This window comes from Anomaloglossus baeobatrachus, chromosome 3 (assembly GCF_048569485.1).
Source record: "Anomaloglossus baeobatrachus isolate aAnoBae1 chromosome 3, aAnoBae1.hap1, whole genome shotgun sequence".
Lineage (NCBI taxonomy): Eukaryota > Metazoa > Chordata > Amphibia > Anura > Aromobatidae > Anomaloglossus > Anomaloglossus baeobatrachus.
In genome coordinates, this window is record NC_134355.1 from 46,969,776 (window position 1) to 46,996,058 (window position 26,283).

The 26,283-nt window shown below is 45.1% G+C and overlaps 2 protein-coding genes across 4 annotated transcripts in view; both read left to right on the plus strand.

The window, feature by feature from the left end:
• TRERF1 (transcriptional regulating factor 1) overlaps positions 1-7,134 on the plus strand; it is a 210,576-nt gene extending 203,442 nt beyond the window's left edge. For all 3 annotated transcript variants that reach the window (XM_075339176.1, XM_075339178.1, XM_075339177.1), the window contains one exon: positions 1,573-7,134. In XM_075339176.1, coding sequence (XP_075195291.1) covers positions 1,573-1,897 — 325 coding nt within the window. In that variant the 3' untranslated portion in view covers positions 1,898-7,134. The remainder of the gene's footprint in view (positions 1-1,572) is intronic.
• A 7,685-nt stretch (positions 7,135-14,819) lies between these two features.
• Positions 14,820-23,631, plus strand: MRPS10 (mitochondrial ribosomal protein S10). Its single transcript, XM_075339179.1, has 7 exons — positions 14,820-14,936; positions 17,561-17,622; positions 20,886-20,961; positions 22,202-22,338; positions 23,101-23,209; positions 23,336-23,425; positions 23,499-23,631. Exons 1-7 carry the CDS (start codon positions 14,874-14,876, stop codon positions 23,577-23,579), a joined length of 618 nt encoding a protein of 205 aa, XP_075195294.1. The 5' UTR covers positions 14,820-14,873; the 3' UTR covers positions 23,580-23,631.
• The last annotated feature ends 2,652 nt before the right edge of the window (positions 23,632-26,283 follow it).

The following is a 26,283-nucleotide window of genomic DNA, read 5'->3' on the forward strand; positions in this document are numbered from 1 at the left end:
ATATGGACATTGTCAGAATGTAAAAACAAGCACTTTTGCAGTTTATTGCTTATTATTATTAGCAGCCGTTTTTGGAAAACAAACACTATTTTTCTTTTATTTACATCTCATTGCCCATGAGACCGACCACGGTTTCTGTCTAGCTTGTAAGCAACTGTGGATGGGAATTGGCAGTAACTGCGCACTCCAGAAATCCTTGCTATCTGACAAACAGCGCTTACAAGCTCTATAGAAGAAAGCGCTTGTAAGCACTACACATATTCTGCTGTCTAGCAGTGGTGGACGGCTCCAAGGCAACAATCTGTAAACAAAAGTGATAATATTTCAATAACTGATGAAAATTTGAATATGCAATAAATTGCATTTTTGAGAATGGAAATAACCCTTTCGTGGCCAGGGCTTTGAGCCAAATTTAGGTGTCCCAGAAAATGCTAGCCTACATGGGCACAAAAGACCCCTTTGCTCCATATAAGGGGATCATTTTGTGAGTAATATTTTTTTGGGGGGGGGGAAGCTCCTGTAGGTTTTGCACTGATCCATGTGCTTTCTTAGTCTTGTGATACAGATCTACTATGTTTTTCCAAACATAAGACACTGTCTTATACTTTTTTTTGCCCCGAAAAAAGCGCTAGGGCTTATTTTTGGGTAGGTCTTATTCTTGGGGAAACACAGTTGGGGGTAAGGTAACACCCCCCCCAAAAAAAAAAAAACTGAGCCCCCCCCCCTTTCCCAGGAGATTTATACTTACCAGACCTCAAACCTCTGCGTCGCTCCCAGGTTCTTCTGCAATCTTTGACGGGGTCTCTCAGTAGGTATGCTCCACTGCGGTTCTCCCCTGCTTTTAGCCGACACTTACATACATCAGATCACACATACACACACACACACAGACTACATCCGGCGATACCGCCCGACATGGGAAGATGGGATGCAGTGCAGTGGAGCATAAGGACCTGTGGTGGAACGCATGACGGACTTGATGGTGGAACACAATAGAGGACTCAGTGGTGCAATGCATTAATGTGGTCCACCGCAGGTCCTCTATGCGTTCCACCGCATGGCTTCCCACGATTCTCTGCTGGACAGAAGCAATCTGTATCGCCCAATGTGGTGTGTGGGTGTGCGATCTGATGTGTGTGGGTGTGCGATCTGATGTGTGTGGGTGTGCGATCTGATGTGTGTGAGTATGCGATCTGATGTGTGTGAGTGCGCGATCTGATGTGTATGGGTGTGCGTTCCACCGCAGGTCCTTGATGCGTTCCATTCGCAGGTTCTCCCGCTCGGTGTGGTGAGTAGGATTGCGGGGTCTTCTTTCTTCTCTTTTGGGGGTGTCTGCTTTCTATAATGAAGTTTCCTGCAGTATTCTTTAACTTTTTTAGCTGCATGGACACTTCATTATTGAACCACAACTGGGGTTTATTTTCGGGTTAGGGCTTATATTTAAGCCTTACGCCAAAAATACTGAAAATTCCTGCTAGGGCTTATTTTTGGGGGAGGGTTTATTTTTGGAAAAACGCGGTATATGTATAAGCACCACCTGTGTACAGCTAAATATTCCATCTCTGCCCTCAGAGTCTTTTACAAGATCAAGAGTCGTAATGCGCACATGAAGACTCACCGGCAGCAGGAAGAGCAGCACCGGCAGAAGGCACAGAAGGCTGCGGTGGCAGCGGAGATGGCTGACACTATTGCACGGACTATAGTAAGGACTACTCTTCCCACAGACAACGTGTTGTCGTTTGATCCCTTCAGCCTGATTAAAACTTTACAAGAAGACTTTGATGATGATGACGTGGCCCAGGATCTAGAAGATGTCCTGGAGGAGACGGCGGTGATGCACTCTGATCTGATCTTGGATGATGAGGATGCGGTTTTACTTGCAGATGGTGACTTGTAGCCCATCATAGTGACTACCCACCAACATTGACTGCCGATATCAATGTCCTGTACGGAGTATATACATAGAGATATAGTTGGTGGTTCATTGTTTTTGGTAGGTGGCCATCACCATGTTCAGAAACATGAGTGAAAAGCTTCACCCCTTGAAATGTTAGCCTTGTTTACACATGTGGCCGCCATATTGTGAACCCAAATTCTAGCCACAAAGTGGCTTATTCCCTGGTGTGTAGGGAACAGACTCATTCGGTGAAGGAAACCGGACAACTCTTCTGGAAACCATGAAATGCCCATAAATACATAAGCGCACAAGCCTGGGACATCCTGAGGAACGCTTGACTTTTTAGCTAAGATGGTGTCATCCATGAAGACGCCTCCTGTGATAGCTCTGTCGGTTCAACCTTGTCATAGTGACATGGTATGGATCCTAACCCAATATATGCACAGAAACCTCCCACAGTACCAGGCACTTTATTATGTGGAGATTGGTATGAATAATGATTTTCACCCTGTTCCTATGACCAGACCAGGCCGAAACAGCCATCACTGGAAAGGAGTGTTATAAAGTGTAGAAACGATGGGAAATACTGCATGAAATCTCTTTCTTTCCCTTCAGTTCCCAGATATGACATGTAGGAACCAAAAGGGAACATCGGAAAGACATATCTGCTCTAAATAGGATTTTAATAGACGTTGATTGTACATGACTACTATCTATCCTCCAACCAGTAAACCAGTTAGTGCCTAGCACTGGAAGGTCGTAGGGATGTGACTTGTAACTGAAGGACATTGGTTTTGTTCCTAAAGGACATTATTAATGATGTACAGACTGTTAGGCCCAATTTCCCAAAGATAAACACTTTGTTGCCCATAGCAACCAATCAGAGCATAGCTTTCATTTTATAAACAGCTCTGGTAAAATGAAAGCTGCGCTGTGATTGGTTGCTGTGGGCAACCATTTTCTGCTTTATCAAAACTGGGGACGGGAAAAGGGGAGATATTACCCGTAACAACCAGGCCTGATTGGTTACATTGGGCAACTGGTCTCCCTCAGTATGGCTACCAGTTATCGCTGGTATTACTGTAGTGCAGGTTACAGTATGTCAGTCATTAGGAACTGGCCATTAAAAGTCACATTTTTGGCTTCAGGCCTAGTTCGCCCCCCTCCATTTCAGTTTAGCACCATTTTATCTTACAATCCATAGAAAGACAATGATGTCTTCTGTTTTCTTCCGTAGCATTTACACAGAGGTTGTAATACTCAAGAGTTTATGAAACAAGTGATTGTATTTTAATTCATGTGTTTTAATAGGACTATTTTTAAGTATTTTTTTGTTCTTAAAGGGGTTTTCTAACAAACAAAGTTCATTTTAAGCAATAGATCTTGGAATAATAAAAAAAAAATTCCACAATTGGATGTGATGAAAAAAAAAAAAAGGCCCTGTGCTGAGATAATCTTATATATGTGTCCCTGCTGTGTACTGTGTAATGGCCGTGTCTGACCGTACAGGGACATGGTCTGATCATACCACATCTCCTGAGCAAGGGAGGACGCAAAAGAGTATAAAAATATTACAGCACAGGATGACACCTGATTATTTTTTTGAGGTAAAACATTTTACTGCCTGATATTAAAAAAAATGCTTTACCTCACAGGATGTCTGTATACTCTTTTTTTTTTGCATCCTCTCCTGTCCAGGAGCTGTGGCATGATCAGACCATGTCCCTGTACGGTCAGACATGGCCATTACATATATATATATATATATATATATATATATATATATATACTCGGGGACATTTTTTTTTTTGTTAATCACATCCAATTGTGGAAATTTTTATTATCCCAAGATCTAATTATTAAAATGTAACTTTATTCGTGGGTAAAACCCCCTTTTAAGGTCCGTTTTTCATCAGTCACATGGGGCTATAGGGGTATAGTGGGATACATATATACACATATTAGGCCTATTCTAGTTATGAGAGAAAGTGAGTGTTTATTTGCCTCTGTGGCCAATCCGATCACTGAGTTATTCCCTAACTTGCCCTGGATTAAAAAAAAAACAAAAAAAAAAAAAAAACGATTATCTGATTGGCTGCGAAGGAAAATGGTGACTAATTCTAGAGTAGTGCTGCTGTCAGGGCATTCTGGGAGTTGTAGTTGTGCAACTGCTGGAGATTGCTTCAGATGTTGAGTGGAGTGGATGGGTTTAAAGGGAATCTGTCAGCAGCTTTTTGCTACATAAGCTGAAGACAGCATGCTGCACGGGTTAACACAGAGAATTCAGGGATGCCTCGGTTGTTAAGGTTTGGTCTGTTGTTTTCCTGCAATGTTTTAGTTAAGCAACAGGACTTATTATTGCTCGGACTACAATATCTGGCATTCCCCCTCCTCTGATTGTAAATTGACAGTCATCTGTTACTCTCTATTGAGAGCCTGGTGGGGGGGGGGGGGGGAAGCCCTCTCTGTTCTGCTACATGGCTAAATCTAAAAATTGTGATTGTGACAGAACGGCTGCACCCGGTAATCTAAGTGATACATCATTAGATTCTGGATCTCTTTGCCTACATCATACTGCTGTTAGAGGAGGTAGCAAAAACCTGCTGACAGATTCCATTTAACACTAGAAGTCCCAGAACTTTCGAGCTGCATAGGGTTCCAATGGTAGGAATGTTAAATGACCCCTCTCTGGGACTTCTAGTTAACACTCTGGGCCCAAAAGTCACAAAACAAAAGTTTTCTTAAAAAAATAAATAAATAATAATTCTGTCAACAAAAAAGTTTATACAGGAGATTCCCTTAAAGGAGAACTAACAGAAATTACCTATAGAAAGCCCACTATTAACTATGGAAAGTGCACAGCTCCACACACTGTGTAGTGGCCGTTCTCCGGTACTGCGGCACAGCTCCCATTCACATCAATAGGAGCTTACTGACTCAGAACGGCCACTACACAGTGTCTGTGTACTTTTAATCGGAATGGTCATGTGTCAGATCCCTACCGATCTGATAAGGATGGGTCTTCAGTGCAGCAAGACCGGAGAATCCCTTTAAATCACCGATAACCTTAATAAAAGTGTAAACTATCACAAATATTAATGGTTTTTTTTATAGGTTTCCTCAATAGCTTTAACTGGTAATGTAAAACACAATTGTTTCTGCAGAAAAATGCCATGTGTGAACATGACGTAAGTTTCTAAATCCACAGTGCTCTTTTCTGCACCAAAAAGCAGAGTGTTGGCAGAAAAGAAGCTCAAGTTTTTCACAAGTTTTTTTTACTATTTTTTATGCGTTTTTACTTGCATTATTCTACCATTCAGTTGAATGATTCCAAAAACACTGAAAGAATTGAAATAAAAAAAAGCTTTGGGGATTCAAGTCCCCAAGAAAAGAATAAGCGGCTTTTAGAAATCTCATTCACTTTAATGGTACTGTGAATTTACTCTTAAAAATGCAGCTTGTGAACAGGCCCCTAAACTTTTATCAGGCTCTTGACTAATAAACAATTCTGGTTTGCTGATTCTGTTAGCGACTTATCTGGGGCCCGCTGGGTATACTGTAAGGGGCCCAACTGACCAGGAAACTTTAACCTCTGTAACCATAAACAGTGCCATAACTTCCTCAGGTTGTATGTGGTATTGCAGCTCAGACATAGGGTACAGTTCCACTTGCGCACAGTTTCCGATGCAATCGCATTGGAAGCGATCATATGCTAATGACCCTCTGTTGAGAGAGTTATACGAGTGTGATGCGATGTTGCGATCGGATCACAGCTGTGGAGTAGAGGGAGGGAGCACTTTCTCTTCCTCCGCGGCCTGTCTTTTCGTACATCGCACTGCGGTCGGATGACATACGAGTACAGTGCGATATTGCACACTCTCCCTTAGAGGTACTTTGTACGTTCCGACATCGCTAGCATCGGCTAGTGATGCCGAGCGTGATAGTACCCGCCCCCGTCGCACATGCGATATCTTGTGATAGCTGCCGTAGCGAACATTTTTGCTACGGCAGCTTCACACGCACTTACCTGCCCTGCGACGTCGCTCTGGCCGGCGACCCGCCTCCTTCCTAAGGGGGCGGGTCGTGCGTCGTCACAGCGATGTCACATGGCAGGCGGCCAATAGATGTGGAGGGGCGGAAATGAGCGGGACGTAAACATCCCGCCCACCTCCTTCCTTCCGCATAGCCAGTGGAGGCAGGTAAGGAGATGTTCCTCGCTCCTGCGGCTTCATACACAGCGATGTGTGCTGCCGCAAGAACGAGGAACAACATCGTATCTCCTATTGGTGCGACATTATGAAAATGACCGACGCTACACAGATCACCGATTTTCGACGCTTTTGCGATCATTTATCAACGCATCTAGGCTTTACACGTTGCGACGTCATTACCAGCACCGGATGTGCGTCACTTTCGATTTGACCCAGACGATATCGCAGTAGCGATGTCGCAACGTGCAAAGTACCCCTTAGACTTGTATGGGGGTGCATGTGAGCCGAGACTAGCTGCCAAACGCAGCATGCTGCGATTCATTTCTCAGGCCAGTATGGCATGAGAAATCAATCACAGATGGACACTGCCCCATAGTTTTTGCACTGGTGCGAGTGCAGGCCGATTTATCAGATTACACTCGTCCGTGCAATACGCATGTGGAACCGAGCCCTTATTCAATAGAACAGAGGTGCAATACCACTGACAACCTTTGAGTGGCACCGTTTCTGGAAGAAAGCAGCCATTGATTTTTATTTATATTTTTTTTTTTATCCTGGACAATCCCTTTAATTATTTGAACTTGAGACCCCACTAGACACTGTGTGTGTACATATATACCGAATAAAGAATGTTACCGTGTATTATCCGACACGTTCAATCTGTCTTATGAGGATATTTAACTGCTGTTAGATTTTCATCGAGGAGATGTAAATAGTTTTTTTGTTTTTTTTTAGGCTTATGACTGTAAATTGTATAAAGCGGAGATGATAGCCATCTAATGGGCTGAGTGCCTGCCCTCATCCTATTACTGTGCCTTGCTATCGCTGCTGATGATTAGGGAATTACAAAACTGTTATTGTTTTCGTTTATTTTTTACTGTAAAAGCTGAATTTCTGCCCAGATCCACTGTACGACTCGGAGAACTGCACTTTGTACAAACCGTTGCCTTATTACCGTTCTTCACCACCAGAGGGCAGTATTGTTGTTGGGTTTGTACTTTATTTTCTCAATAAAATGGAATTTTATTGCGGTTGTGTTTTTATTATTTTTATTAGTATTTAAAACTGATTTCAAATTAAATTATTTATTTTTTTTAATTAAACATCTGTTAGGTAATTGTCAATGGGGATTTTGGTGCAGATTCCCCCTCCCTCAAAGCAGGTAAATGAGGATTATGCAACTTCACTCAATGTATAGAAAACTTTACGTACAGACTTGTAGCTGTGCTTTAGGCCTCTTTCACACGTCCGTGTCTCCGGTACGTGTTTGGTCCGTTTCCTCACGTACCAGAGACACGTGGTTCAATATAGATGACAGAGGAAAGCGGGTTTATGCCGCGCTAAAAACCACTGATGCCGGTATAATAAAAATTCCTTTTTTATTTTACATCCTACGCGTTTCAGAAACATTGCCTTTTTTTATTTTACAATCATACTCGTTTCAGAGACATTGTTTTTTTTATTTTACAATCATACCGGCATCAGTGGTTTTTAGCGTGGCATAAATACGCTTTCCTCTGTCATCTATATTGAACCACGTTACCCACGGGGCCGCTGCTGAACCACGCGAACGCTCACATATGCGCATAAGGGGTTGTGACTGGCACAACCACACCAGGTGAGTGTACCTCTCTTCATATTACTAACCATCATATTGGGTAAGACCCTATTGCGCCTTTTGTTCCCATCTCCAGCAGTTACCAAAGACACGGGCACACGTAGACCCATTAAAATCAACGGGTCTGCGCTCACGTGCGTGTTCTGCCATGGACCGTTTGTACGTGTGGAGCATACGTGTGCCCGTGTGCTCCACACTTAGACATGTCCGTTTTTCTCCGGCATCCACACGGATGTGTTCCATGTGACACGCACCAGAGAAATCACACGTGTCTATGAGGGAAAAAAAAAAACTTTACTCACCTAAGCACAGCGCTGCTGTCTCTGCCGTTGCTGTCACTTGCTTCTGATCGCCGCTCATTATGCTCATTGTATAGTCACTTCGTCACTCGGGCCGGAAGCAGCAGCAGCGGGGAGTCGGCAGGACTGGAGACCGAAGATCAGCACCACGGACAGCGACACCAGGGACAGGTGAGCAGAAAGTTCCCGTTCTCCGTGTGTTATCACGGAGAACACACGTGTGCATAAACACGGCTTACAGAGGGCAAAACGCACCTTTGACACGTCCATGAAAAGCATGCGTGATTTTCACGAATGTGTGAAAGAGGCCTTAGGAGGGAAAAAAGGTTCCTCATGGATAAACGGTGCATGTTACTTATTGTGGTCAGAAAAGGATTAAATACACATCAGATTTTATAGGAAATCTGTCTAAGGCCCTATGCGCACAATGCGTTTTTGCTGCGGAATTGCTGGAGAATTGGTGCGTTTTTTCTTCATAAGCTTCAGGCAGTTCTTCCCCAGCAAAGTCTGAGAAATCCGAAATGCTGTGCACACGTTGCGTCTTTTTCCCTTACAGGTTCTGCTGCAGAATTTCTGCAGCAAAAAGAAGTAGCATGTCACTTCTTTTCTGCGTTTTTCCCTGTGTTTTGCCATTGACAATGTTGAAAAAAACCGCGGTAAAACCGCATGTGTTTTTGGTGCGGTTTTCCGCGGGTAGGTGCGTTTTTCTGCCAGAAAGTGCATTTTTCGCTGAACAAACAAATTTACAGTGTGCGCACCTAACCTAAGGGTACGGTTCCACTTGTGTATGAATCGCGCGAGTCTCGCATAGGTATCACCCGGCACGGCCACACAGTCTCCTGACAGGAGCGAGTCAGCTGCATGTATTTCTATGCAGCTGAGGTGCTAGTGTCCACAGTGTGCGGCCGTGACAGGTGATACCGATGCGAGACTCGCGCAAGTGGAACTCCGGCCTCATACAGACACAAAGACGAATTTATCAAGACTCACAGATATAATATGCAAATCTTCAACAAAAAGACCACTAATGTAGGTTGCGGACAAGTTTCTTAAGGCACTGTCCAGCTTTCTTTTCTCAAGTGGGAGCAAAAATAATCATTTTTGCAATTGGGATGAATTTAACTTTTGTACCTCTTGATATCTTTGCTGCACAATCCATTCCTTGCTGCAGAATGAGTTAACTGAGAATCAGTCAGTGAGCTTGCTATGATGCGCTCACGAAGAGTGGCTTGTTTTTTGCATTTTTCCTTGCTATTTTTAACCCTAGAACGCGCAACCATAGAAATCTACCATAGAAAACAAGTAACCCAGCAGGCCTGTGAGGCCCCAGGTATGCGTTCAAGGGTTAATCAATAAAATCAAGGAAAAATCCTCCCAGCAAAGTCTATGAGAATCCTTACTTGCTGTGCACATGCTTCTTTTTTCCTTGCAGATTTTGTTGTTAAAAAAAGAAGCAGCATATCAATTCTTTCTGCATTTATTTCCTGCGTTTCTATAGTCTTTCAGTGCTTTATCACTACAGGGGATTATATTACAGCACTTCGCCTCACACACCGTGCATACAGCATGGTGTGTGAGGCTCTCCGTAGCTCATTAACCTGGGGTAGTCATGGTGACAACCCAGGGTTACTATGGCAGCGATCGGCTCCCTGTGATCGTATTACAAGGGCCCGATCGCAAGGGATCGCTTAGGCCCATTTCACACATGCGGCATTTCGCCGGATGCTGGATTCGGCACGCATGCAGTCCAGTACATTCATTTACAGTGGAAGCGCAACGCCACGCAGACAAATGTGGTTGTGCATGAAGCACACAACCGCATGGTGTCGCGCTTCCACTGTAAATGAATGTACTGGACTGCATGCGTGCCGAATCCAGCATCCAGCGAAATGCCGCATGTGTGAAACGGGCCTAAGCGATCCATGTGTTCTGAATGCTGAAATCACACTGATCGGAGCATTCGGGGGGGTAAACTGCCAGGAATAGCGCAGGCACCGCTCCGAGCAGCGGGAGCCCTGTCCTGGATCTAACATCAGCCGGAGACCCGGCAGCGATCACGAGCGTGCAGCGCCTGAACCCCCGCAATCGCCTTGACTTAAAAAAACACAAAAAGAAGAATGGAGCAACGCATATGAAAAAAACGCACAAATGCAATAAAAATTGCGCGTTTTTCTTGCCAAAACATGCTTTTTTCGTCAACATAAAAACACAACGTGCCACAGAGGCCTTGCGCACACGCTGCAGTTTTCTACACTTTTTTTGTTTGTTTTTTTTTCTCAAAATCTGCATGGCTCTCCTGCAGCCAGCAAAGTCTATGAGATTTATAAAGTGCTGTGCTAACATTGCATTTTTTTCCATCCAGATTTGGTGCAGATTTTGATGCAGAAAAAATCTGCAGCATGTCAATTGTTGGGGCGTGGTTTTTTTTTTTAGCCCTTCCAGCCATTCACTTCACTAAAAAACGTACCAAAACAGGATGTGTTTTTTTGCCAGAAGGTGCAGATTTGATGCAGAAATTTTCTGCATCAAATCTGGAACGTATGCACACAGACTTAGGCCGGTGTCCCACTTGCGATTGCCTCGCGTGAGTTTCACGTTGCATGCATCTCTATGCAGCCGACCTGATCCTTTCCAGAGAGTGTGCGCAGTAATGGGTGATGCACCGCAAGATACATGCGAGGCAATCGCAAGTGGGACACCGGCCTCAGGCGGGCTTTACACGTTGCGACATCGGATGTGCTCCTTGTGACATCAGTGTGACACGTACCGGATAATACCATGCTTCTGTGAAATAGAATGAATTTCTATACTCTTTCTCCACCGCTGCTGTTGTCACTTACTTCTGACCCCCGCTCATTACATATTCACTGCACCGAGGATCGGAAGCAGTGAGGAGTCAGCAGGGACGGAGACCGCAGAGCGTAAGACATCAGCACCACGGACAGCAGTGACCGGGACAGGTGAGCAGAAAGTTCCTGCTGTCCGTGTGTTATCATTGAGAACATTCGTGTGCCAAAATCACTGCACGCGAAGGGCCATACAAATATGCGTGTTTTTCACGGACGTGTGAAAGAGGCCTTACAGCAACCATAGTCCTTAAGCTTCTCCAGACAATGGATATTACGACTGTAGCCCATGTATACAGCACCAACTACTGACCAAACGTGTCTCCTCACTTTTCTACCTCTTTTTGGATCAGCCTTTTGGATGAGATCAAATCCCATCCCCTTAAACATTTGTTTCATGTAACTCTAAGGGCGGTTTCACACATCCGGTATTTTGCCGCTTTGCCGGATCTGTCACACTCCAGTACAGTGCAATACAATACAATGGCATTGTGGCAAGCTCCAGTCACATGCTGTCATGTGACCAGAGCTTGCTGCGATGCCATTGTACTGTATTGCACTGTAGTGGAGTATGACAGATCCGGCAAAGCGGCAAAATACCGGATGTGTGAAACCGCCCTAAGTATGAAGGAGGGCAGTCTCTGGCCAGTCTGCTGGATTGTGTATCAGTGAGGACTTCTGCAGAGGGGAACAATAGATGCACAATTACTTACAGTCCAAGAAGGCCAACTAATATGACATACTGTTAAGGCCCCGTTACACGCAGCGACATCGTTAATAAGATGTTGTTGGGGTCACGGAATTCGTGACGCACATCCGGCCTCGTTAGCGACGTCGTTGCATGTTACACCTACGAGCGACTGCTAACGATCAAAATTACTCACCTAATCGTTGATCGTTGACACGTTGCTCATTTTCAAAAAATCGTTGCTGGTGCTGGACGCAGGTTGTTGGTCGTTCCTGAGGCAGCACACATCGCTACGTGTGACACCCCGGGAACGATGAACAACAGCGTTCCTGCGTCCTCCGGCAACGAGGTGGGTGTGTCTTTAGTACGGCTGGTCTCCGCCCCTCCGCTTCTGTGTGATGTCGGCTGTGACAGCGTACGACCCTCCCCCTTAAAAAAGAGGTTGTTCGCCGCCCACAGTGACGTCGTTAGGAAGGTAAGTATGTGTAACGCGTCCTAGCGATATTGTGCACCACGGGCAGCGATTTGCCCGTGACGCAGAAACGACGGGGGCGGGTGCTTTCACCAGTGACATCACTAGCGATGTCTCTGCGTGTAAAGCAGCCTTTACAACCCCTTCCCCATTCTAATTGTGCACAGACAAGGGACCTTAAACTGACAACCAAGCACATCTCGAATAAGAAATACAATCAGATCAACATAAAAGGCAATCCGTGCTGGAAAAAGTCATAGTCTTTAGTTCAAGGCCAGCTCCTCACTGGCGGGTTTTTTTTTTAAATCCTTATCCTAAACATTCCTGTCCCTCCACTCCTCACGGTGGTTTTTCCAGTCCACGTTGTATCTTCTGGTTCCCACCATTAGGGGTGAAAGTCTCTAAAATGGGTTTTCTGGCTTTGATGAGGTCTTGGAGGGATCTGTATAAGTGCTCAAAAAGTACGACATACCCCCGTAAGAAAAAAAAAAAAGTTTGACTCTTTCACAAATCCAAAAAATAATGAACTAAAAATAAACATTTGTTATTGACGAGTTTGGAATCAGTCTGATCCACATATACAGTGCCTACAAGTAGTATTCAACCCCCTGCAGATTTAGCAGGTTTGATAAGATGCAAATAAGTTAGAGCCTGCAAACTTCAAACAAGAGCAGGATTTATCAACAGATGCATAAATCTTACAAACCAACAAGTTATGTTGCTCAGTTAAATTTTAATAAATTTTCAACAGAAAAGTGTGGGTCAATTATTATTCAACCCCTAGGTTTAATATTTTGTGGAATAACCCTTGTTTGCAATTACAGCTAACAATCGTCTTTTATAAGACCTGATCAGGCCGGCACAGGTCTCTGGAGATATCTTGGCCCACTCCTCCATGCAGATCTTCTCCAAGTTATCTAGGTTCTTTGGGTGTCTCATGTGGACTTTAATGTTGAGCTCCTTCCACAAGTTTTCAATTGGGTTAAGGTCAGGAGACTGACTAGGCCACTGCAACACCATGATTTTTTCCCTCTTGAACCAGGCCTTGGTTTTCTTGGCTGTGTGCTTTGGGTCGTTGTCTTGTTGGAAGATGAAATGACGACCCATCTTAAGATCCTTGATGGAGGAGCGGAGGTTCTTGGCCAAAATCTCCAGGTAGGCCGTGCTATCCATCTTCCAATGGATGCGGACCAGATGGCCAGGCCCCTTGGCTGAGAAACAGCCCCACAGCATGATGCTGCCACCACCATGCTTGACTGTAGGGATGGTATTCTTGGGGTCGTATGTAGTGCCATCCAGTCTCCAAACGTCACGTGTGTGGTTGGCACCAAAGATCACGATCTTGGTCTCATCAGACCAGAGAACCTTGACCAGTCTGTCTCCGAGTCCTCCAAGTGGTCATGAGCAAACTGTAGACGAGCCTTGACATGACGCTTTGAAAGTAAAGGTACCTTACGGGCTCGTCTGGAACGGAGACCATTGCGGTGGAGTACGTTACTTATGGTATTGACTGAAACCAATGTCCCCACTGCCATGAGATCTTCCCGGAGCTCCTTCCTTGTTGTCCTTGGGTTAGCCTTGACTCTTCGGACAAGCCTGGCCTCGGCACGGGTGGAAACTGTCAAAGGCTGTCCAGGCCATGGAAGGCTAACAGTAGTTCCATAAGCCTTCCACTTCTGGATGATGCTCCCAACAGTGGAGACAGGTAGGCCCAACTCCTTGGAAAGGGTTTTGTACCCCTTGCCAGCCTTGTGACCCTCCACGATCTTGTCTCTGATGGCCTTGGAATGCACCTTTGTCTTTCCCATGTTGACCAAGTATGAGTGCTGTTCACAAGTTTGGGAAGGGTCTTAATTAGTCAGAAAAGGCTGGAAAAAGAGATAATTAATCCAAACATGTGAAGCTCATTGTTCTTTGTGCCTGAAATACTTCTTAATACTTTAGGGGAACCAAACAGAATTCTTGTGGTTTGAGGGGTTAAATAATAAATGACCCTCTGAATAAACTTTTCACAATTTAAAAAAAAAATAAAAAAGAAATAACATTCTTTTTTGCTGCAGTGCATTTCACACTTCCAGGCTGTTCTACAGTCCAAATGTCACAATGCCAAGTTAATTCCGAATGTGTAAACCTGCTAAATCTGCAGGGGGTTGAATACTACTTGTAGGCACTGTACAATGACTGAGCCCATATGGAAGGGCTTCAAAGGAAAAAAAAAAGTGATTAAAACACTATAGCTCCCCAAAATGGCAGCCAACATTACTTTTTTCTAACCACTAAAATAAAAAAAAAGCTGAATTTTGGTTTAGCCATGAGTGGACTTTCCTGGTGAATCGTTTACTGGGTCAATTTTACAGCAAAACAAACATCATAAAAACAAAACCCCCAAAAAAACAACAAAATTTTTTTTTTTTTCCCCCATCATTTCAATGCACCTAGAACTTTTTATCCATTGTTCAGTACTTTATACAATAAAGTTGTGTTCTTCAAAAGTACAAAGCTGCCAGCAAAAACTAAGCTCTCATATGAAAAATTAATAGCTCTAGGATGTAAGGGAGGTCAAAATGAAAGCACAAAAGCCGCATGAAGGGGTCAATATACACAGTAACCATTAGGTCAGACAGAAAAAGGCAAAAGAAGCAGGAAGAAAACAGATGTAAAAGGGCAGACTGCCCACATTAAAAATGGCTGCGCACAATTTCCGCCCAAAGAGCCTCTCTCTGGTAAGTGACGTACAGAACGCTCTTTCCACTACTCTCTTTTTCCGACCTCACCTCTGTGGTTGTCACTGACGCGAAGATGAAGCGCCGGAAGTGACGGCATCGGTAATGGTCAAAAGAACATGAGCGTCTGTGGAGGATTTGCCCTTCTTTCCCGTAATGTGCTGGCGGTGGCCCGTTGTCAGGTGATCCGAGTTGCTATGGAGATGACAGCGGAGTGGCCGAGGGGCTTCGTCACCTGTCACTCAGCAGGGGTGGGGCACTACAAGTCTCAGCGTGTCCTTTGTAGCTTGAAATAACTGTCAGGATGTGATTGTGTCTTTGAGAGGAAGGACAGCGGGGTCTAATGGATGGCGCAGTGTTCCAGAAACCGCTGTGTCTGATGCTGCAGCTTTATAGTCAGTGAGACCTGAGCTGCAGTACCAGACTGAGCCGAGAGGCAGGAGGGGCGCTGGTGTTAGCCGTTATCTTTTTCTACTCTCATAAAAGCTCTATATACAAATCTGGTGACTGTAGTAATCATACTGTACAGTAGCGCCATCCGATGGCAGCACGCAGAATACACTGCAAGTGGCTGTGCCGGACCGCGAGCCCCACGCTACACGAGTCACCTCAAAGAAGAAGCCCATGTCCTGCCCTACAGAGCGAAAGCCCATCCATAGACTGCCGGCGAGCAGCACACATCACGACACTCCTAGAGTAAGCCGCCCCCACTAGAGGGCGCCAGTGACTGCTGCACATCATAGTCAGTGAGCATCCCCTATCTACTCCACTCATGGAAGCAAATCCAGCCATGACAGAGGGTGCCTATGAGTCTGCTCCTCCTGCCCCACTCAGAGCCTGCGAGTCTGCTCCCTCCTGCCCCACTCAGAGCCTATACCTCCTGACTCAGAGCCTGCGAGTCTGCTCCCTCCTGACTCAGAGCATGCGAGTCTACTCCCTCCATCCCCACTCAGCCTATACCTCCTGACTCAGAGCCTGCGAGTCCACTTCCTCCTGCTGCACTCAGCCTATACCTCCTGACTCAGAGCCTGCAAGTCTGCTCCCTCCTGCCCCACTCAGAGCCTATACCTCCTGACTCAGAGCATGCGAGTCTACTCCCTCCAGCCCCACTCAGCCTATACCTCCTGACTCAGAGCCTGCGAGTCCACTTCCTCCTGCTGCACTCAGCCTATACCTCCTGACTCAGAGCCTGCAAGTCTGCTCCCTCCTGCCCCACTCAGAGCCTATACCTCCTGACTCAGAGCCTGCCCCTCCTGCCTCACTCAGAGCCTATACCTCCTGACTCAGAGCCTGCGAGTCTGCTCCCTCCTGCCCCACTCAACCTATACCTCCTGACTCAGAGCATGCGAGTCTGCTCCCTCCTGCCCAACTCAGCCTATACCTCCTGACTCAGAGCCTGCGAGTCCACTTCCTCCTGCTGCACTCAGCCTATACCTCCTGACTCAGAGCCTGCAAGTCTGCTACCTCCTGCCCTACTCAATCTATACCTCCTGACTCAGAGCCTGCCCCTCCTGCCTCACTCAGAGCCTATACCTCCTGACTCAGAGCCTGCGAGTCTGCTCCCTCCTGCCCCACTCAGCCTATACCTCCTGACTCAGAGCCTGCGAGTCTGCTCCCTCCTGCCCCACTCAACCTATACCTCCTGACTCAGAGCCTGCGAGTCTGTCCCTCCTGCCCCACTCAACCTATACCTCCTGACTCAGAGCCTGCGAGTCTGCTCCCTCCTGCCCCACTCAACCTATGCCTTCTGACTCAGAGCCTGCGAGTCTGCTCCCTCCTGCCCCACTCAACCTATACCTCCTGACTCAGAGCCTGCGAGTCTGCTCCCTCCTGACTCAGAGCATGCGAGTCTACTCCCTCCAGCCCCACTCAGTCTATACCTCCTGACTCAGAGCCTGCGAGTCTGCCCCTCCTGCCCCACTCAACCTATACCTCCTGACTCAGAGCCTGCGAGTCTGCTCCCTCCTGCCCCACTCAACCTATACCTCCTGACTCAGAGCCTGCGAGTCTGCCCCTCCTGCCCCACTCAACCTATACCTCCTGACTCAGAGCCTGCGAGTCTGCTCCCTCCTGCCCCACTCAACCTATGCCTTCTGACTCAGAGCCTGCGAGTCTGCTCCCTCCTGCCCCACTCAACCTATACCTCCTGACTCAGAGCCTGCGAGTCTGCTCCCTCCTGACTCAGAGCCTGCGAGTCTGCTCCCTCCTGCCCCACTCAGCCTATACCTCCTGACTCAGAGCCTGCCAGTCTGCTCCCTCCTGCCCCACTCAGAGCCTATACCTCCTGACTCAGAGCCTGCGAGTCTGCTCCCTCCTGCCCCACTCAACCTATACCTCCTGACTCAGAGCCTGCGAGTCTGCTCCCTCCTGCCCCACTCAGCCTATACCTCCTGACTCAGAGCCTGCGAGTCTGCTCCCTCCTGCCCCACTCAACCTATACCTCCTGATTCAGAGCCTGCGAGTCTGCCCCATCCTGCCACACTCAACCTATACATCCTGCTTCACCCCGGACCCTATTTCATTCATAAGAAAGCCTGTGAGTCCACTCTCTCCTGCCTCACTTATATAGAAAGCCTATACCTCCTGGTTCACCCCAATGCGAGTACGGGCCACCCTTGTAGAGCCTGAGTGGTTCTGCTTTCCTGCACCACTCAGATTGCCTGTGACTAATTTTCCACCTGTCGCTCTCAGTGTGTGAGTCCCACTCAGGCTGGAGTTCATTTGCGTATGACTCGTGCAAGTCTCGCATTGGCATCACCTGGCACAGACATCAAACTTTTTTTTTTCCTCCTTTGCCTTTTCCTAGGTGCTGAGAACGCGGCGGCTTCCCTCTTGTGTGGTTACCCAGACATACAGACACAACGTGACGTGAGTACAGACAGTAGTGATGTCTCTATGGACCGTACATCGGGGGCATCTGCTGGACCTTCTCTCGGTCTTGTCCATGGTTGCTCTGTGAATGGCAGTGCCAGGCTCGCTTGCTTCTTCTGTCCCAATGTCTGCATTTAATAACACTGCTCTCATAATATACAGTGTATGTATATATATACACCTAATACTTTGTAGTTTACATATTTTGGGGGGGAGGATTTTGTGCTGTGTTCACTTGTGTGATAAAATGCACTGTAGGTCATCAGTAACTGTTCTGACTAAATATCTTTCTTTCTCGCCTTATTGGGGGGACATAGTACCATGAGCGTCGGCTTCTCTCTGGATGGGGTAAGATCTCCTTTCCGGGAGACTTGGCCTACAGGCCCCAGCGTTTTTGCTGTATATAATAGAATTTAAACCGATTAATGTCAACCAGGGGTATATATAGTGTGTCCACAATGAACTGTCACTATAATTATACAGATAACCCCATATGTATAAGAATAGGCTATTGTACAAACACCCGATTCACATAGAATAGCCACAAGAAATAGTAAAAATACACAATTTTATTAATTCATCACAAAAAAAACATAAAAGCAGCAAGGAAAATAACAAAGGGATTGGATCTAGACACAGCAATAAAACACCAACAGTCGGATAAGATTATAAATATGTATCAAAATTAATCATTTTAGGTGCAACAAGAATATGAGCCATCACTTGGTAATATCAAAAAAATAATAGATATCAATATAAAATTAGCAGCTACAATTTACTAAAATATAGAGTACAAAATATCACTTATAATAGCAACAATGTGCAAAAAATGTAAAACTAGCAGCTTAGAGTGTACTACATGTACTATTAACAACCAATTTATTAAATAAAGTTCCCCATTTGATTGGATATGGGTGCTTTAAAAATAGCATCGGCTTTCGCTGCTCCGAAACCATTTCTTCTCCCCTGACGAAGGTAAGCCGAAACACGCGTAGGGTGGGTCGGGGATTGGCGTCGGCACAGCTGATAGTCATGGCCTCAGGTAAAAACCTTGGTTGATCTAATTTTCCATAAATATTCTTATATTTTTGTCATTTGATCTCTGTGCAATTTTGCACATGTATCATATATCGGACACTATGTATAATTAAATGCTGCTAGAAATATAACTATTATTTATTATTCAGCTACTTTCACTAGTGCACTTTATTTAATAAATTGATTTTTAATAGTACATGTAGTACACTCTTTCTAAGCTGCTAGTTTTACCCACCCTACGCGCGTTTCGGCGTACCTTCGTCAGGGAGGAAGAAATGGTGGCAGAGCAGCAAAAGCCGATGCTATTTTTAAAGCACCCATATCCAATCAAATGGGGAACTTTATTTAATAAATTGGTTGTTAATAGTACATGTAGTACACTCTTTCTAAGCTGGTAGTTTTACATTTTTTTGCACCTTGTTGCTATTATAAGTGATATTTTGTACTCTAGATTTTATTAAATTGTAGCTGCTAATTTTATTATATCGATATCTATTATTTATTTCATATTACCAAGTGATGGCCCATATTCTTGTTGCACCTAAAATGATTCATTTTGAAACATATTTATAATCTTATCCGACTGTTTTGGTGTTTTATTGCTGTGTCTAGATCCAATCCCTTTGTTATTTTCCTTGCTGTTTTTATGTTTTTTTGTGATGAATTAATAAAATTGTGTATTTTTACTATTTCTTGTGGCTATTCTATGTGAATCAGGTTTTTGTACATAATAGAACTTTAGCCCCTTCACGTTAGGAGCCTCCTTTAACTTCCATCAAGTCTCCTGGCAAGGAGATCTTACCCCATCCAGAGAGAAGCCGACGCTCCTGTGTCGCTCCTGTGTCCTGTGTCCCCCAATGAAGGCTCAGAGAAAAATATTTTACGGTTAGGACACAAAAATCCTACTTTGCCTAAAATCCCTGATATTTATCTTATGTCCTTGCTCACAACCACAACTATTTTTTTTATTGTTCCAATTAATCTAAAATGAAGGGGGAGTTTGGAATTGTCTTTTTTTTCTAAGCAGTTTTGGAAGAGGTTTTCCTGAAGTGTTTGCAGATTTACGATTGGACAGTCCATCGGGATAGGCTTTAAGCGGGCTTTACACGCTACAATATTTCTAGCAATTGCTAGCGATATCGTACGCAAAAGCACCCGCCCCCGTCGTGCATGCGATATCGTGTGATCGCTGCCGCAGCGAACATTATCGTTACGGCAGCATCACACTTACATACCTGGTCGGCGGCATCACTTTGACTGACGAACAATTTCTCCCTCAAGGGGGAGGTACGTTCGTCGTCACGGCGATGTCACTAAGCGGCCGGCCAATCAAAGCGGAGGGGCGGAGATGAGCGGGACGAACATCCCGCCCACCTCTTTCCTTCCTCATTGCGGGCGGGATGCAGGTAAGGTGAGGTTCCTCGCTCCTGCGGTGTCACGCATAGCGATGTGTGCTGCCGCAGGAACGAGGAACAAAATCTATAAACAACCATTAACAATTTTTGGTTTTAGGACGACCTCTCCATGGTGAACGATTTTCACCACTTTGGAGGACGTTTAAGGTCGCTGGTAAGTGTCACACGCTGCAATACCGTTAATGATGCCGGATGTGTGTCACTAACGACATGACCCCGACGATAAAACATTAACGATATCGTAGCGTGTAAAGCTCCCTTACACTTTGCAGCTTTTTGATTGGACAGTGCCTATTTGCAGCCGATTTAATCAGGATCTGCAATATTTTTTTCACCCTGTAGTTTTTCAAAATCTAATCAGGGGGTAAAAATAAAGTTAAAAAAACTTCTCACATGAACAGCAAAGTGGCTTTCCCATAGCAAATAAGTGGAAGCGTTATTCCAAGCAGTTTTTGATGAGGATTTTGGATTTTCCACTCCAAAAAGTGCTACAAACAACTATGAAAAAAAAAAACAAAACAGCTTGTCGGGGAAGATTTGGGAGACCCCAATTCCTTACAGACGGTCTCGCCGAAATCATCGTGTACATATAATTGTATGGGCGCCGATGCCTCACCTGCTTCCTGACCGTCCCTTTAATCCGAAAAGACCTTGTGGAAATCCAGGTGCTTTACTGCAGGAACGCTCTCATTCAGATAAATGTAACAGATTATCAGTCGCAGAAATTTCTGCCACGTGAATTAATATCCTTTGCTGAAGCTTTTATGTATCTGCCCGGTTCCCGTTTGTTTTTTCTTTTCTTTATAGAAATACCAGCCATGATGTACCCACAGAGACCTCAGCAGCTTCTCCAAATAATCTTCAGTCCAGAGTGCAGAAGTTGGTAAGTGTCAGGATGTTTAGTACATAGGTGATTAGTATAAATGTTTTCTGAGATAACACCAGTGTCCTCCTCCAGGATAATCCATCCCTGTGTGACTGATGAGGGGTTGGATGCTAAAATCCCTCCATTACATTGCACCTAGTCCTGCAGTTTGACACACGGGCAGCATTTCCACCCTTGTCTGTATTTGATTTGCGCTAAAACCTTTTTAATTTGCACCTTTCTTTAAGTCTGTATTATGTTTGCCTGTCTTGTGTTCTGTGTCATCATTGTGGACATGGTGTTTGTTTCCCAGGTTTTTACAATTTTAAAAAGTCACCAAGTGTATGTGTATGGCTATGTGCCCACGGGACAACGTACCCGCGGACTTTTCCGCAGGTTTACCGCAGGTATCCGTTTACCCCGGAATCCGCAGCTATCCATTGCTGCGGGATTCGAGCATTTTTGATGCGGTAAACCTGCGGAACAAGTGCGGAAATACCTGCGGACGTCCCGGCCTCTATCTCCATAGTGGAAAGGCGGGACATCCGCAGATATTTCCGCAGGAATAATTGACTTGCAGTTACGTGCGGCTGCAGGAAATTTGCATTTTCCGCAGCCGCACATATCGCAGCATTGATACAGCACTCCCCAAATCCCATAGGATAACATGGGGAGTGTCTGTACTTACGTTAACCTGCGGATTTATCTGGAAAATCCAGATAAATCCGCGGGTACGTTTTCCCGTGGGCACATAGCCTAAATGTACCGTATTCCAGTCCCAAAATTCATGAACCATGTGCCTCATTTTGAAGAATTTGGTGCAAACATAAAAAAATGAAGCCAAATATGCAAATAATGAATTGGGTCAAAGGTCATTAGCCCCTTTCTATTGATGATCTTCTGCAAAAGCCCAAATGATCTCGATGCGCTCCTAATCAATAAGGAAACAGATGGAAAATAACTATATGAAGGCAGTGGCAGATCAACTTTTTGGGGAGAAATTTTAACATGTGGTAGTCAAAAATTATTATTTTCCATATATCTGACTTAAAAAATGAAAAAACCACTTGGATGTATGGGAAGGATATCAGCAGCAACTGTAACCAATCTTGCTAGATGTGCAGTGACATCTGGTGTGGAGGTCACGAGTGTGAATCCATATTGAGGGGGTGTCAGTTTGTGATTCTGTGTGGTGCGGGAGGAAATGATCCACCGGACACATCTCTGGTTTACAAGCCATTTATTTTTATTCATACAGATAAGCATTACTGACGAACCGGACGTCCTGTACAAAGAGATAGAAGTGTTAGCGAAGGGCCATGACAAGTCGGTACTGGACAGCTACGAATACTTCACAGTGCTGGCAGCTAAGGAGCTCGGCCTCTCTCTGGAGGTGTAAGTATGAGGGGGACATGTGTCTATATTCACCCTGGTTCAGCTTTGTGAATTTAATCTGACGTCTTTTATTAGGCCAGAGTCACACTTGCGTATGACTCAGCGAGTCTCACGTCGGAATCACCCGGGGTGGCCGCACACTCTATGGACAGGAGCTTCTCGGCTGCATGTATTTCTATGCAGCTGACCCGCTCCTGTCCGAGAGTGTGCGGCTATGTCGGGTGCTGCCGATGCGAGACTCGCCGAGTCATACGCAAGTGTGACTGTAGCCTTAGAGAAAGGATTATCTCAACATGAAAACGCCCTCTTATAAAATTAAACTGCCTAATTCAGCAGATCCCTCGAGGATCCACCTTTGGCAATTTTCATTGATCATTGATTTTGCCAGTGAAAGTTTTAGCTGTCCGCACTAGAGATGAGCGAGCACTAACTGCTCGAGCACTCAAGTCTGGCGCTCGGACAGGCTCGAATCGAGTCCTGAGTATAATGGAAGTCAATGTTACCTCAAACATTTTTAGGGAAAATCTATCCCCCAGGTTGGAAGTTGAACATCTGCAAGATACTCTAATGAAGCACCCCAATGTGCTCTATCAAGTATCGAGCATGCTCGCTCATCACAAATCCACACACATCCCCAGGGGACAACTTAGTAGTATACACTGCCCAGATTTATACAGCAAAGTGAAAAATGGAGACAAAAGGGCAGTAAAGTCAACGAAGCCTCTGTCACTTCTTCTAGATGAGTTTGTTTTTTTCTTTAAGGCACGAGCCAAAAAGGAAGATTGAACGTTTCACTCTCTTAAAATCAATCCACATTTTCAAGAAGCACAGAGTCCAGTATGAGATGAGGACACTTTACAGATGCTTTAAGGTAAGAACTCGGGGAATGTGGCTCTATCGATATATCCTAAAGCCTCTGTTCCTTGTAACACTCGGGGGTCTTTGTTTTCGTCTCTGTGGACGTTGCTTTCCTAACCCTGTCCCATGTTACCTGCAGCTGAGGCACCTGACGGGTTGCACAGCCGATGTGTACTTAGAATATATCCAGCGCAATGTCCCTGAAGGTGTAGCCCTAGAGATCACAAAGGTAACCAGATTTCTGATCTGAGCTCTGGATTACTGGGGAATAAATTAACCTGAATATTTTCTTCTATTCTCAGACCAAACTTGAGAAATTGCCAGAACATCTGAAACAGCCGATATGGGACACGCTGGACAAGGAACAGAAGGAGCGCTCGTGAACGGCTGCATTGTGCGCGGGGCTTTAGTATAATAAAATGTTGTATCAAACAAGTTGCCGCACGCAAGATGTTCTCTTTTAGCAGATTAGCTGCCTCACAGTAGACCTATACGCTGAGCACGTGGCCAATACTACCATCATATCATCTTATTATTAGCTACTTTTGCAATAGGCTCAAACGGCTCTAAAATTACTTGTTTCCTAGTCCTCCGTCAATGTATATGAAGCAGGACAATCGTGGCATGCTCTGCTCTCAATCTGCAAATCTCAGATAACTTTAGCATTGCTCACGTGACACGTACAAATCTGAATCATATGAAACGGCCGGGTGCCACAGCACCGTGGATAGATACCTCTGCATTGCAGGAACAAGGCTGCACATATACTTGCAGTGTGGCTTCTCATGTTCCAGGGAAGCGGCACCAGTGAGGTTCTGTGAAAACAGTATAATCTGCTGTCACTAATGCTCTTAATACATTTGTTGCATCCAGGAGAGATTGGTACTGGGAGAAAAATGAATACTTACGTCACGCTGCTTCCAGTGTGAGAGGATGGATATGGCACCTCTGATCCTAGTTGAGATCACCCTAGCATCTTGTCTCACCAGGTAATCGTGCTGACTGGTCTTCTTTTCTCTAGTGAAGGCTGCATTTTAGTTTTGCTTAAGGCCACGTGCACACGTTGATTATTTGGTGAGCTTTTACCTCAGTATCTGTAAGGACACGTGCACATGTTGATTATTTGGTGAGGTTTTACCTCAGTATCTGTAAGGCCACGTGCACACGTTGATTATTTGGTGAGGTTTTACCTCAGTATCTGTAAGGCCACGTGCACACGTTGATTATTTGGTGAGCTTTTACCTCAGTATCTGTAAGGACACGTGCACACGTTGATTATTTGGTGAGCTTTTACCTCAGTATCTGTAAGGTCACGTGCACATGTTGATTATTTGGTGAGGTTTTACCTCAGTATCTGTAAGGACACGTGCACATGTTGATTATTTGGTGAGCTTTTACCTCAGTATCTGTAAGGACACGTGCACACGTTGATTATTTGGTGAGCTTTTACCTCAGTATCTGTAAGGTCACGTGCACATGTTGATTATTTGGTGAGGTTTTACCTCAGTATCTGTAAGGTCACGTGCACATGTTGATTATTTGGTGAGGTTTTACCTCAGTATCTGTAAGGACACGTGCACATGTTGATTATTTGGTGAGCTTTTACCTCAGTATCTGTAAGGACACGTGCACATGTTAATTATTTGGTGAGGTTTTACCTCAGTATCTGTAAGGTCACATGCAGATGTTAATTATTTGGTCAGTTTTTTACCTCAGTATCTGTAAGGCCACGTGCACACGTTGAGTATTTGGTTAGTTTTTACCTCAGTATTTGTAGTCAAAACCAGGAGTGGGTGCATAATGCAGAAGTGGTGCTCGTGTTTCTATTATACTTTTCCCCTTATTGTTCCACTGCTGGTTTTGGCTACAAATACTGAGGTAAAAACCTCACCAAATACTCAATGTGCACACGTGGTCTAAATAAAGATTCTCTATCAACAGGTTTAAGCACACCAATCTGTGAGTGGCAAAGACTTAAGGCCCTGTCACACACACAGATAAGTCTTTGGCAGATCTGTGGTTGCAGTGAAATCATGGACATATTGTTCCATTTGTACATGGCCACAAACCTGGCACTGATTGTCGACAATTTCACTGCAACCACAGATCTGCCGCAGATTTTATCTCTGTGTGTGACTGGGCCTTTAGGGTCAGAGACCCTGTTTGAAACACAGACATGTGCTGCGCTTCACACTGTAGTTTTGATACTACACTGTTAGGACTGGCAGATTTGCAGCACATATCAATGATGGGCTACTTCACTGCAGACCTCAATATTCATGAGTACTCGCTATTCTGACACCCTTCTTCCCCAGCTTTCTGCATGTGCATGCACTGTGTATAGGCAGAAAGCTGTCAAATGTTGGGTTCAGAAGTTTATACAAAAATTGCAGAAGCGATTAGCTGAGTAGACCCGTGGAAGTTTGGTTCAGCTGGACTATTGATAAAGTACTGTTTGGGACCTGGACTTGACCTGAACCACAATGGAAGTTGCTAATTGGGCAGTTTGGGTCTCCGCCTACATACAGGCAGCCATAAAGTGATCACTTCCGGGGGTGGGTGGGGAGTGTGTTTTTTTTTATATATTATATATATATTATATAATTATAATTTTTTTTTTTGTTTGTGTACACTACATCTGATCATGCTGTTGTTACCCAAAGTCCGAGGCGTTCAAACACTAAAAAGGGTCTTGCACTGGACTGACCGAGTGTACCTGAGCACAGTGATACTCATGCTAGTTGTTTGCATACGTAAAGCACCCGAACTCCAAACCTTTTTTTTTTTTTCCCTGTGTCTAGGAGTGCAAGCTGTCTGCCATTTACATGAATTAGGCTGCTTTCACGCATCCGGTTTTAGCAGTGCGGCTAAATCCGGCTCTAAAACCTATGCAACGGATGCGGCAAAAAAAACGCATCCTTTGCATAAGTTTTTACATGCGGCCCGTCCGTTTTTTGCCGGTTGCGGCACGTTACTGAGCATGCGCAGTGCAAAAAACGCATGTGGCGGCCGGATGCGGTTTTTGCCGCATCCGGCGTCCAGAGGCATGCATTGGAAAAAGCGCCGCATCGGCTGGATGTGGCGCGA